Consider the following 14,287-nt stretch of genomic DNA (forward strand, 5'->3'; position numbering starts at 1 on the left):
ATGATGAAGATAATAAAAGGAGGGAAAAACCCAAATGACTTCAAATAAGCCAAAACTTCAAAAGTTAAAAAACACAGAGGATGTTTAAAGGTAGTTTGTGAGTTGAGCTTTACATAATTAATGCCCAACCCCAGCCTTTACCAGTAATGCATTTTAAGACAAGAGAAATTGAAGCTATCTTTTGGAAACCAGATCCAAACCAAAAAACCAAACTCACTCCCATCAAGTCGGATCCGACTCATAGCAACCCCTCCTTGAGTTTCTGAGGCAGTATCACTACAGAAGTAGATTGCCCAACCTCCCTTCTGAGGAGTGGCTAGTGGATTTGAACCGCCAGCCTCCTAGTTAGCAGTCAAATGCCTTAGGCACTATGCTACCAGATCTCCTAACTCTAGAAACCAGTTAAGGGGGGGGGAAATTAGATTCATTTGACTCAGGATGTGGGGAAGAGTTTTACTAACCATCTTCAAAGATACAACATGATCTCAGGCAGTGTCAGATTACCCAATAAGCAAAGTAAGCATGGGTATACTTGTGCTCATCTACTAATCTGTAGGAGCTCTAGTTTTTCCTTTTATTTTCACCATATCAAAGATTCTGCTTCTAGGTATGATTGGCATCTGTCTCCCTCCCAACCCCACAGCACCCTCCTACAGAATCAAAACCTCTTTTCAACCTTACAATCCCTGACAGTGGTGGAGTACCCAGTAAGTGAGGTAAGCATTGGTTTACTTAGTAATCTGAAGTTAACAGTTTAACATGTTTTTGGGTAACCACTCCTGAGAAAAGCTTGGTGAAGTTGTCCTAGTAAACATTCAGTAGAAGTTAGTCTGAGCTATTTTCATTAATGGGCAGAAGAAAATGAAATAAGAGGCACATTTTACTAGAAACTTCTGAAAAATGATGTGTATATAGAAAATACCCACCTCTGCATACTTTAAGAAGTCGGGGGCAGGGGAGAGACATGGAAAAAGACAGTGGTGATGATTGTACAACATGGTGAACATAATTAATGTCCCTGAATTGTACACGTAAAAGATGTTGAAATGAAAAATGTATGTGTGTGTGTGTGTGTGTATACCAAAACCCACTTGTGTGGAGTTAATTCTGATTTCTAGCAATTCTATAGAATAGCACTACCCTCAAAGAGTCACCTTTGGGTTTCTGAGGCAGAAAATCTTTACAAAAGTAGATTGCCTAGTCTTCCTTCCATGGAGTGACTGGTGGGTTTAAACTGTCAACCTTCTGGTTAGCAGTCAAATGCCTTAGGCCCTATGCCACCAGAGCTCCTTTTTAAAGACTCGCTCCAAGGCTATAATGTTTACTGAAGAAAACTGTCAATATCTTTCTCCCATAGTAGAGCTTGTGGGTTCAAACCACTGACCATTTGGTTAGAAGCTGAGTATATTTAACCACACCACCAGAAGAGCTCCTTATACCATATACACCACTATGAAATATATATGAAATATATAAACTCACTGCTGTGGAGTCAATTCCAACTCATAGCGAACCCTCCTTGGGTTTCCAATGAGGTATGTCTACAGAGGTAGATTGCCCAGTGGAAACCCAAGGAGAAGTCCCTATGAGTTGAATCGACTCCACCGCAGTGAGTTTGTTTTGTTTATATATATATGAGCTCTGGTAGTATGGTGCCTAAGGCATCTGACTGCTAACCAGAGGGCTGGCAGTTCAAGACCCCCAGCCACTCCTCAGAAAGAAGAATGAGCAATCTCCTTCTGGAGAGATACCGCCTCGGAAACCCAAGGAGGGACACTATGAGTCAGAATCCACTTGACTACAGTGAGTTTTTTTTTTTAATATCTATATTTAAATAAAAATATACTCAATAACAATAATAAAAAAGAATGGATTTGAAGTAGGAGAATGTTTATATTTTTTCCTCAAAATTGTATGTGTGTGTGTGTGTGTGTGTTGAGTATATCAAAGTTTATCTCACATATAATGACTTTGTGATACCTCTAGGATTATTTGAAAAGAAAATATTTTATTTTTCTGTATTCTCAAACTTCTGATATATGTACACAAGGAAGGAGATAAAAGATAAAAGCTGTGACTACAGCTTCTCTCGCTGACTCTGAGAGCAGAGCAGCAGAGGATGGTAGAAGTGGGATGAGAAGCTTAAGAGAATGAGGGGAAGGTGAGACAAGAATGCTCATAATCTAAGACAACTGTCTTGGAAGAAGGCACTCCTGAGAACTGAAGTCATGGCAGATATCAGGGACTCCACTTCCACCAGAGCCCAAGTTGTTCCATCTAAAGGATAAGGACTTCTGGAAAACCAACTCCACAGTGAAGATAGTAGCCACCTGATTGTCTTATACCATACCATCTGAGTCCAAGTTTGTGGGACTATCCTCCCTCCCCAGGAGATCACCCCTCTCTGCAAAATCCCAAATCAAGATAGAAAACATGGTTCTTGGAGTCTATTCATAACCATAAGAGGTCTGTGGGTGGGGCAAAGTACTCTGCACTCAACAACTAACTAAAGATTAGTGGTTTGAACCATCAAGTAGCATTACAAAAGGCCTGGTAATCTGTTTCTGTAAAGATTACAGCCAAGAAAACTTTGTGGAGCACAGTTCTACTCTGTAATGCACAAGGATGCCATGAGTCAGAATCAAATCAATGACAATAGCTTGGGTTTTGTTTTGGATTTTTTTTTTTTTTTTTGGTTTATGCCTTATCACATTGACCAAAGAATATTTTCCAAACTTCTTTCCTTCTCTGAAACTACCACACTTTCTAAAACCTTAGTAGATGACATTGTCATTATTTTCTTGGGAACAATAAGGATACGTGATGGAATTTTTCAAATGTCAGATCTCCAGAAGACCACCAGAAAAACTTGTTAAGCAAAGCCATGTTTATTAAACTTATCGAAGAGAGAGAGAACTCCACCTTGCCAATCCCAATCAGGAATTGGGACAGGGTATCTATATAGAAATGGTTTAAAATCAGGAAAAGTATATGTCAAGGTTATATCCTTTCACCATACTTATTCAATCTGTATGCTTAGCAAATAATCTGAGAAGCTGGACCTTATGAAGAAGAATGTGGCATCAGGATTGGAGGAAGACTCACTAACAATCTGCAGTATTCAAAGGACACAACCTTGCATGCTGAAAACAAAGATGACTTGAAGCACTTACTTAAGAAAATCAAAGACTACAGCATTCAGTGTGGATTACACCTCAACATAAGAAAACAGAAATCCTTACAACTGAACCTATAAGCAACATCATAATAAATGGAGAAAAAATTAACATTGTCAAGAATTGCATTTTACTTGAATCCACAATCAATGCCCACAGAAGTAGCAGTCAAGAAATCAAATGATGTATTGCCTTGGCCAAATCTGCTGCCAAAGGCCTCTTTAAAGCAAAGATGTCACCTTGAGGACTAAGGTGCACCTCGCCTGAGCCATGTTATTTTCAATTACCTCATAAGCATGTGAAAGCTGGAAAAAGGGTATGGAAGACCAAAGAATTATGTCTTCGAATTACGGTGTTAGCTAAGAATGTTGAATATACCATGGACTGCCAGAAGAACAAACAAATCTGTCTTGGAAGAAGTACAACTTGAATACTCCTTAGAAGGGAGGATGGTAAAGACATCTTGTGGACTTTGAACATGTTTCAAAACAGAACAGTCCCTGGAGAAGTACATCATGCTTAATAAAGAAGAAAGTTAGCAAAAAACAGGAAGACTTTCAACAAGATGGAGTGACACAGTGGCTATGACAATGGATTCAAACACAGCAATGATTGTGAGGATGTCAGAGGACCAGGCAGTATATCATTCTGTTGTACATAGGGCTACTATGAGTCAGAAGGACTCAATGCCACCTAACAAAAACATGTATAGGGAAATCTTACATATGCAAAATGAAACATTACCAAAGATCTCTGCTTCACACAGATCCTTGATAGAAAATAATAGAAATCAATGTTCCAGCTCTGTCAAGTCAATAAACACAGACCAATAGATGTACATCAGTCAAAAGGGGTGCAGTAAGAAAGTATGGGTGAAAGACAAGATTGTTACTCTAGGACCCTCACATAAGAAAGCAAATTGAAGGAGAGGGTTTCCCTAATCATTTTGATTATGTTTCTCTTATCCTTTGGGATTAACTATGAAGAATATTATCAATGAAGAGGGTGACAACCTTCACAAGGAAGGAGATCAGTTCTTCTCTCATCTTCATGGCTACATTAATACCACCTACTGCTCCTTTAGTATCTACTTGTGACTACCGATGGAGAGCATACAATTACTCCCAGATGGTACATTAATTAAATTAACTCTAAGTCCACTTTGTATCTAAGGCTCTGAATTTGCTCCCTCTTCTATTTCCCAAACCAAATTATGCCCAACTACACTGCCCAATATAGCTCACCAGAGGTTATGCAACATGATTAAATGGAAACACTAACATATTTCAATAATAAATTTCCAACAACATAAAGATGCCTGAAATTTACATGTAAACTTCCCATAAAGAATTTGAAGTTCCCAGAAGAAATTGAAGTTCAAAAATTAGATTCTCTTGCAAGTTAAAGTCCAAGTAATTTAAAGTGCAAAAGAATTAAAGACTTTAATTCTTCCTTCCCAAGATCTTTTTCCACTTATGTTCAGATAACTGGTAAAGTCTGAGTTCTTTCAGCCACTACTGCTGGGGATTTTTATCACTGACATGTTCTCTCCCATGAAAAGAATCCAAAGACACACCAAGATGATCACAGCAGCAGCCCTACATTCATGAAACTTAGCAAACAAGATAAACCACAGCCCCTAAAGAGGTTGTTCCAGGCAAAACTGTTTCCTGAACACAACACAGTTATGTGGCCAAGGATTATGGCAGTGAATCCATGGTACAGAGAGAAAGAAGGTGGTTAGAGAGGAGATAGTCTCAATTTTAGTCTTTCCAGGATGCCAATGTACTGATTGATGTCAATTATTTAAAGATCATGACTATGAATTTAAGCCCAATTGGCAAAAAATTTCTGATTCTTTCTCATAAGAGGTTAATAACATCTGAGGGAAAATCCATTTTCATACTATCTCTTCTCCTAGAAAGAGGTATTTGAGATAGAAAAGTTGAGAAATTTACAGTGCTCACAGTACCAGTCAGAAGATCTTATTTCCTTTAAGCTTTGTTGTTCTTGTATCCCGGTGGCACACCAAGTATGATATCTCTTTAGAAACTATAATTTTCTGGTCCAGAAGCCAATCCAAACTAGTGGCCGACCCAAAGGCTGAGTATGGGCCATCTTGCAATTGATGTTTAGGCAAGAGGATTACACCACCAAGAGTTTTGGTAGCAGAGTGAAATATAGATTTCGATAAGGTTGTAGTGGGGCTCTGAAAATTTGGTGACTGATAGAAATTCTTTTTACTCCATGTGCTTACCAGAAGAAACCCTAGAAAGAATGGTTAGTATTATCAAGTTATTTCTTACTTGAGAAATCTGAGATAAATGGTATAGCCCTTTAGTCTTAACAAGAGACAATGGAGTTTTGGAGATGCAAACAAACTCTAGGAAATAGAAGGATAGGTTCTGAATCCCAGAACTCAGGAATCCAGCTCTTATTCCCACTGTCTCTTTTATCCAAAAAATTGTTGTTGACCAGAGCTTCTCATGTGTGGTTAGAACCTGGGTAAGGAAAGGGAGTTAGCACCATTGCCATTATGTCAGTAGCAAAGTAGAGAGTTGGGAAAACACTGGCTCTGGAGGATGGTGGGGGCTTGGAGGTGGGGAATAAGTCTTAGTGAAGAGGGAGAAGCTTCTTCTCCCACAGTTTAGCTAAAAGCTGACCGTCCTCTACTCACGGCCCACCCAGACCCTTTTTCTCCATCTCCTTTATCCTCTTCATAGTCACCTCTGTGGGTGGAAGAAGATGAAAGGTAAGAGAAGGAGCTTAGGGAAAGGATATAGGATATGCGAAGTTAGATTGGGTAATATAAAGCATATGGAGACAGAGGTAAGCAATGAGTTCAGAGATAAGAGATATAGTTTCTGGTCTGCTTCTGATACTTGATTTATAACCGTGGGTAAATCAGTTCACTTCTTTGGACCAGTTATGCGGTTAGACTGGGGATCATTAGGATTCTCTCCAGCATTAATAGTCTGTGGTTGAGGAGCCTTTATTCTGCTCAGCTTTATACATACTTTTTCTTGCAATCAAATTTTATGTTTCCCATATAACTGATTATTCTAGACATTTGAAAATCTGAACTGTCAAATTTCTGAGACATTTTACTTCAAGTCCAGAATTAACCCATAGTAATTATTCCTTTAGGTTGGAGAGAGTGGGGATAGGCAAGGAAGGGAAGGGTGGGGAGGCATTTGATTGTTTTAAATCACTCCTTTGCGCCTCGTATACCAATGGATACACTCTGAAAGCACTGTGTGGGAAATGTGAGACTAGATCCAAGTTCCAACTGGAAGGTAGTCAATGGTTCCCATATTTCTCATGTTCATTCACTTGGGTTTTTTTATGTTAAAAGAAGAGAGCTTCCCAGAAATAGCTATTTTTCTTGGCTGTTGCTAGGAAATAAATTCAGCACCATAGCATTTAATACATATCATGGGGTGGAGTAAAATAGAAGATCCCCACCCTGATTTCCATTAGAGGGAAAACTCTGACCCAAAATAATTTAATTAAGTCTATCTACTTCCCACACTAACACTGAACAGCTATTAAAAGCTAATGTCAACTTCTTTTAGGATTCTGGCAGGCCCTGCCAGATGAAGCAAGAAAAAAGTTTATTTCACAGTGATGGGACCCACTGGCACCAAGGGCAGGGCAGTTTCCTGGCTAAGTGAGGCAATAGTTTTTTTTTTTTTTTTTCTTAACATGAGTTCAGACTATAGTGACTCTCAAGTATAATTTCGTGTTCAGGGATGTGTTTAGTATAATACACTAAGTAGCAAGGAAGCCAGTAGGTCCACAGCTACTTTCAGGGGAAGTAATGAAAAGGAAACCAGAATTGAAGGACTGAAGCCCAAATTCTCTTGTTGTTTCTTTACCCCAGCACCTGCACAACAAAGAGTAATGAGCTTCAACCTACAACTCTACTCAAGACAGCAGGACTCAGACTTAGAACATAGTCTACTGGACAAGGATAGAATCGAAAGGAAATAATCACTACAGCTTTCTCAAAGACGAGAGGTGGAGATTCAGAGACTTAAAGAAGGAGGTAGGACATCCTAAGTATGGATTAGAAGAGAAAGGAAGGGCTCATAGAGAAACCACTTAATAAAGGCCTCAGTCGCTAGATGACCTTCTTTTGAGACTCAAAATGTAATGTGGTAGACAACTTTATTTGCTAGAAACCAAACACAGTGTGAAAATAACGCTTCCCAGAATGCTCCTAATAAGATGCAATGAAAACAACGCAGCATCACTTCTGTGTATTTCTGTCAAAAAATAAATAACTTGATTTTAATTATGAAGAAACCCTAGAATACCCAAATTGAGAAACATTCCACAAAATAACTGATTTATAATATCCAGAGTGCCAAGGTCGTGAAAGTCTAGACTGAGGAACTGTCCAGATTGAAGGACCCAACAGAGATGTGACAACTAAATCCCAAGGAAGATTCTGAAGAGAATCTTTTGCTATAAAGTGCCTTACTGGAACAACTAGCAAAACATGAATGGGATCTGAAGATTAGACGGTAGCCAGGTATTTATTCAATTTTCTGGTATTCTTGGTTGCATTATGATTATGGAGGAGAGTGTTCTTGTTTGTAGGAAATACATGTCAAAATATTCGTTGGTGACAGGCCATTAGAACAGAAACTTACTCAAGAAAAGAACAGTCAGTCCTCTTACTTTTTTAAAATAAGTTTTTGGTTGTTTCAAGCATTTTTTTTAAAAGAAAGTGGAAAGAAAGGAGTGGAAAGTAAAATAGGAAAGCAACTGTTCCAAACAACGTAACTACCTTAAAATTCAAGCTCAAATTTTCAACTGCTACCTAAGGTAATCATTCCCCTCCACAAAGAAAACACTGTGAGACACTTTCAGTTGCTGAGTATCAAATGTTTATTCTTTAGCTTACCATTACTGCAAAAATCTATTTGGTAAGTGGCTCCTGTAAAAAAGATTTTTTTCATTTCACAGAAATTTTATCCTTTAATAATTGAAATGTCCAGTTTGGAGATAAAGAAGCCACAGGGGCACAGCTTGGGCAACCAGGCTAGGTGTGCCCCATGGACGCTGTTCTCCCCACAATCTAGTCCTTACACACCCCTGCAAAGCCAGACAAATCGTCCAAGTCATCTGAAAACAGAACACAACACTTGATTCAAATTACAAATTCAGTACTGTACTGTACATATCCACATTACACACACTTAAAATAATATAGGTATGTATAATGACACATAGGAGCTCACTTTTAAAGTAAACTATAGGCAGGCCACTACATATTTCAAAACTACTAAGTAACCCCTTTTCACCTAAAGTTTAAAATGTAGCATATACATTAGTTATTTCAGAAGCCTTGGGCCTGCATATAGGATGTGAAGAAAATAGTCCAACTAAGAATATCACGTTACATATATTTAAGAACTTTCCAGCCAAATCATATTTAAAGGGAGCCTATTTTGAAAGCTTAGGACCATTTTCTGTATTAATGATTTCTAGGCTAGTGGAATCATCTTGATTCCCTGGTAAATCTGTCCTTCTTCGTAGATCCTGGAGTCACAAGTGCAGGTTGAGCTCCTGTGGTTCCCAGGGTAACTTCAACCTCTCGAATCAAGAGCACCTGACAGACCCTGGCTCTGGGGAGTCTCTCAGCCCTTGGAATTCCTCCCAGGTCTGGAGGGCTCCAGGGTCCTGGAGATGGGATTGATTTCTCCATTTTGACCCAGAGACAGCATGATTATAGTCTGACAGCAACTTGTAGTAACTGCAGCTTTTGTGCTAAACAGATAATTGGCTCTACCTCAGGAGAATGTTTGACAGTCAGCATGTTGACTGTTACTTTAAAATTACAATCTGATCTACAGAAATAACCTAAACCAAACTCACTACAATCAAGTCAAATCTAACTCATAGTGACCCCTATTGTGTTTCCAAGCCTATAAATATTTACAGAAGTGGACTGCCTTGTATTCCTCCCATAGAGTGACTGGTGGGTTTGAACTGCTGACCTTCTGGTTAGCAGTGATATGCCACCAGAGCTGCTTAGAAATAGCCTAGCTGGTAATTGATATAAGCACCATGAAAACATAGATAATGATAGAAACAAGATAATACTATGAAGTTGTATTTGATTCCCAGCAATGTTTCCTGCCACTAATGTTAACAAAATAACCATTTTAACTGAATTTGGGAAAATAAAACATACTCTTATAGGGAGAATATAGGTAAATTATATCCACTAGGTTGCAACAGTTTATATCTTATGATATTTGATTGAGGAGCAGAGTGAAAGAATGTAGAAATAGCTCTGGTGGTGTAATGGTTAAAATATTCTGCTGCTAACCAGAAAGTACGCAGTTCAAACCCACCCACCACTCTATGGGAGAAAATAAAGTAGTCTGCTTCCATAAAGATGTACAGCCTTGGAAACCCCATGGGGAAGTTCTACTCTCTGCTAAAGTGGCACCATGAGTCGGAATTGACTTGATGGCAGTGGGGATGGCTTTTTGAATTTTTTTTTTTTTTTTTTTTAATTAAGTAGTCAGGTCCCCAGATGGCATAAGCAGTTTGTGCTCGACTACTAAACTAAAGATCGGTAGTTCAAACCCACCCAGTGGTGCCATGGAAGAAAAGCCTAGCAGTCTGCCTTCATAAAGATTATGGGCAAGAAAGCCCTGTGGAGCATGAGGCTGCCGGTGTCAGAAGCAACTTGATGACAATGGGTTTGGGGGGTTTTTTTTTTTTTTTTTTGCTTAATCAAACAGTCATGTACAAGTATTTTAGCAAGTATATCTGAGGGCAAGAGAAAGTATTTAAGCTTAAGCTATTGGTAGGGGAGTTGACTGGGATTCTGAAATATCCAAAGTTGAACAAGAAGAGTACTGTATACTATTGTATTAAAACCAAACCAAATTCACTGCCGTTGAGTTGGATCTGACTCATAGCCACCCCTCCTTGGGTTTCCGAGACGGTATCTCTACGGAAGTACGTTGCCCAAGCTTCCTTCCCAGGAGTGGCTGGTGGGTTTGAACTGCCAGCCTTCTGGTTAGCAGTCAAATGCCTTAGGCACTACACCACCAGAGCCCCCACTATTGTATTAGTACAGTATAAAACATAATGAAAAAGGAATAAAATAGCTATAGTTTTGAAGCATCTCCCTCTACTGTCTGATTTTAAAAGGAATGCTCCTCCCTACAGAAAAAAGAGGTAGTCTATTAGTGGAATATGGACAGATGCTGGCCTGTGGCTGCCCATTTGCTTTGCAGATTTGGTACCCAGGGCATCTTATAAAATTTTTCTGTAGATGCGTTTGTTTTACTGGCTGGTGCATTACTAGGAGCAGATGTGAAGACAGGGATTCCTCCCCAGCAGGATCTATTTGCTGAGAACACAGGAGCTGGGCTTCTATACAGCTCTTTGTGGGAGGGTGTTTGTTCTGAGATAACTCAGCAGTATGGAGGCAGTCTCTTGAAATAAATCCCTGTTGACTGATGGAGTCACTGGTCCAAAATACCAGCAAGAGATCTATGTAGTCAAATCAAGTCAGATTCTGTGGTCCAGGAAAGGAGAGAATCTCGTACTTCAAGATGGTGAGCTGGCCAATGTGGTTCATGCCCGGGGGCCAGAAAGTTCCAAGTTACATCGTCACATCTGTAACAGAATTATAGAATAAGTTCTTAAAAAGCTCTCCATGTGCCCATCCTTTCAAAAGTTTTCTCTCTGCCTCATAAACACAGAAACACACACACATAGACACATGTGCACCATCCAAAAGCTTAATTATGTTTCACGACCCAGCTCCAGTTCCACATTTTCAATGATGTTTTACCCAGCCAGCTATGGAGTCCTGTGACAGATATTATTGGAACTCTTCTCTTTGCAATTAATTGTGTACTTTTAACTCTATCATACTACTTCCACTTCTATGCAAGCAAATCACTTCTCCCACTTCAGTTACAAACTGTTTGAAGATAGGGACTGTCTTGAGTCTTCTCTCCGCTTCCCCAACACACATACACAGTACATTGTTATTCACATAATAATTGTCTAGTCAATATTTGAGTTAGGTGGAACGTTCATTTATTTAATAAACACCTATGGAGCACCTACTATGCTAAGTACTACTGTGCTAAGTCTGTGGAGTCATCTGCCTGAGGCCCTAGCATGAACCATATTTTACAGGACTGTTGAGTTAGCTGTGTTTGGGATTGTGCATAATGCTTTCAGAACATAGAAAAGAGACCCACCCTTTCCGCTCTTAAGAAGCTTACATTGCAGCCATATTCACAGTCATTATTTATCTAAAAGTAATTACAAGATAGGCGCTCTGGTAGCATAGTGCCTAAGGCACTTGACTGCTAACCAGAAGGCTGGCGGTTCAAACCCACCAGCCACTCCTCGGGAGGAAGGTTGGGCAATCTACTTCCGTAGAGATACCACCTCGGAAACCCAAGGAGGGGTCGCTATGAGTCAGGGCCGACTGGACAACACATAACAACAAGAACAACAATTGCAAGATACATGATAGGCTCAACAGGTGAGGTAGATTCCAGCCAGGACAGACAGTTCTGAACAATTGGCCGTTCTACCACCAGATCCTCACAGGGCAGTTCTCTGCTTTTCTTTCTGCCTCAGGGATTTCTCCTATGACTTGAGAGCCTGTTCACACCAAGCCCAGGGCACAGCAAGGATGAAGAAAGTTAATGACCCCTAGATGCAACCGCAAACTAGCAGCATAACAGTTCTTAAAAGCCTCTACTTACAAAGTCTGTGCGCATCATTGAGGTCCCGGGGGAAACCACGCCCCTGTGCCTATGGCTGAGACCTTAGGCGATGCACCCTTCATTTGCATCATTTCCTTCCCTGCCTCCTTCTCTCTCCTCCCTCACTCCTTCCTCCTAAGATCACCTCCCAAATAAACTACCTGCACCCAAGTCCCTGTCTCAGGTTTTCATATCCAAACTATGACAGAATTCATTACTATTAGCACAGCAATTGAGAGAAAAAATATATTTTTTCAATAGCAAAGTCATGAAACACAAGCTCTGGGCTACTGTCAAAGCTTTGATACTACCTTCTGGGCAACTGAGAGATTAACTTGATACGTTAGGCATCAATTTCTCTTTTACACAGTCCTTAACCACTAACTAAGGAGCTCTAGTGGCTTAGTGGATAAGGCATTTGGCTGCTACCCCAAAGGTTAAAGGTTCAAACCCACTAGCCATTCCATGGAAAGTAGATGGGACAATCTACTTCTGTAAAGATTTACAGCCTCAGAAACCCAATGGGGGTCGCTTTGAGTTGGAATTGACTTGATGACAATGAGTTTGTTTTTCTGGTTTGGTAAACACTAACTGGTGACAAAATACAGTGGCTTCTGCCTCATTGGCTATATGCTCAACTACTAGCCAAAAGGTTGGCAGTTCAAGACATATATTCCCTTCCTTTAAAATAACAATAAAAAATTAAAACCCCAGGCATAATGTGAAGACTCTTCCCCTCCGCTGACCAAATGCCCAAGTGGAGTTGTACCTCTGAGTCCAGGTATTTTAGCTGTGTTCACTGCTGCCATGGACATGTATTCACTATTAGGTTCATGCACAGTGGATTGATACTTCTGAAAGAAAAGAAGTCAGAAACATAGTTTATCATCTGCTCTTCCCTATCTCCATCTCTGGTTTTTGTCTGTTTTCCATTCTTTCTTTGTAAGTGGTATGTGACAAGAACATTAATAATAATAATAATAATAAAAAGCATTAAGCTCCTGATTTTAGGCTAAGTTGGAGAACATTCTGAAAAGAGCTTTAAATAAAAAGAACTTTCTGCTGAACTTCCACCTCATTTTCACTTTATTGTTCCTTCCCCAGTAGACTTAGGTCCCCTGCCCTATCCTACTATTTTTTTTTTCTTATCCCTTGTTTCAAATTTGAGTTTGACGCAGATAAATACAATGTCTGGCCAATGACCACACTGTGGGTATACTTGCATATTAGCATGCTTATATAGCATGCAGCATGGTTTTCATTCAAAGCAAGGAGTGTTATCACTTATCACATGAAAAAACTAGCAATTTCCTTCTCTGCTACTGACAGCTTGTAAGACTATTTCACTGATTATTTTTATCTTGCCAACTGAGCGAAACTTGTACTGTAGTTAATCATTTCATCTTTGACCCAGCTCTTACGAAGTTTAGAATCAAACTTGCAACCCATTTTTAATATCTTTTACAAATCATAGCCATCTCTCTGTAAGTTTTGACTTTTCTCCTGGTTTTATTGTCTTCCCTTGACCACAATTTCCTTATCTTTTTAAAATAATAACAATAACATATTTCACTGTTAGCCATTGACTCCTCTTTGCACTGAAATGGTCTCTAAGATAAATAAATAAATAAGCTTCTGTTTCAAATTATTAGTTTAATTAGTAGGTATATATTGGGTAAAAGGAAAAGGAATTGCCTCTCCGGTGATCGCCTTGGTAAGAGCGATGTGTACTTTTGATGAGTAAGAAATCACTGATATTCCTCAGTAAGAAGATGAAATTAAAAATAGCAATTGCTCACCTTTTTTGTAAGCCAAGAAATAAACGCACATCCCAAAATGCAGAGGACAACAAAAGCTGCGCATATGACGGGCAACCAGAGCTTCAGTTGGCAACAAAACTGTGATTCTGTGATGGAAAAAGATATAAGAAAAAGGTTCTGAGAATCAAATCTCTTTTTTCAGTGCTGAATCACAAATTCTTTTATCAAATTTAAAAGTTATTTAATCAAATGAAGTTCCATTATAGTGATGATATTCAGCAAATGGTAACTAATGTCATCTCAGTGTTATAGCAAGCATCCAGAAACTAAAACTAAAAGACTCTATGTTATTATTCTATAAGTTTCTGGGCACATGTATATTTAGAATAGGGTCGATATTTTTGCAAAAGGGTAAAAAGGGAAAGTCGTGATAGAAATCTGTCATTTTCAATCATCTCATTCCATTGATAACCCAGCACACATCCAAAACTAATCCTTAGGTCAATAGAGGAAACAGCCATTAAGCCATGGATTTGGGTATTTTTCTTAATTTTTTTCTGATTTTTAATAAGATATATGTTTTAAAAAT

The 14,287-nt window shown here is 39.1% G+C and overlaps 1 protein-coding gene across 1 annotated transcript in view; it reads right to left on the reverse strand.

The window, feature by feature from the left end:
* The window catches only part of ICOS (inducible T cell costimulator), a 174,738-nt gene that overhangs the window by 68,912 nt on the left and 91,539 nt on the right, over window positions 1–14,287 (reverse strand). Inside the window, exons 3-4 of the mRNA XM_007935998.1 lie at window positions 13,738–13,844; window positions 12,708–12,792 (exon numbers count right to left, since the gene is read on the reverse strand). Of these exons, the coding sequence (XP_007934189.1) occupies window positions 12,708–12,792; window positions 13,738–13,844 (192 nt within the window). The remainder of the gene's footprint in view (window positions 1–12,707; window positions 12,793–13,737; window positions 13,845–14,287) is intronic.

The sequence above is a fragment of the Orycteropus afer genome, unplaced genomic scaffold, assembly GCF_000298275.1.
Source record: "Orycteropus afer afer isolate SDZICR_OR568_19922 unplaced genomic scaffold, OryAfe1.0 scaffold00002, whole genome shotgun sequence".
Taxonomy (NCBI): Eukaryota; Metazoa; Chordata; class Mammalia; order Tubulidentata; family Orycteropodidae; genus Orycteropus; species Orycteropus afer.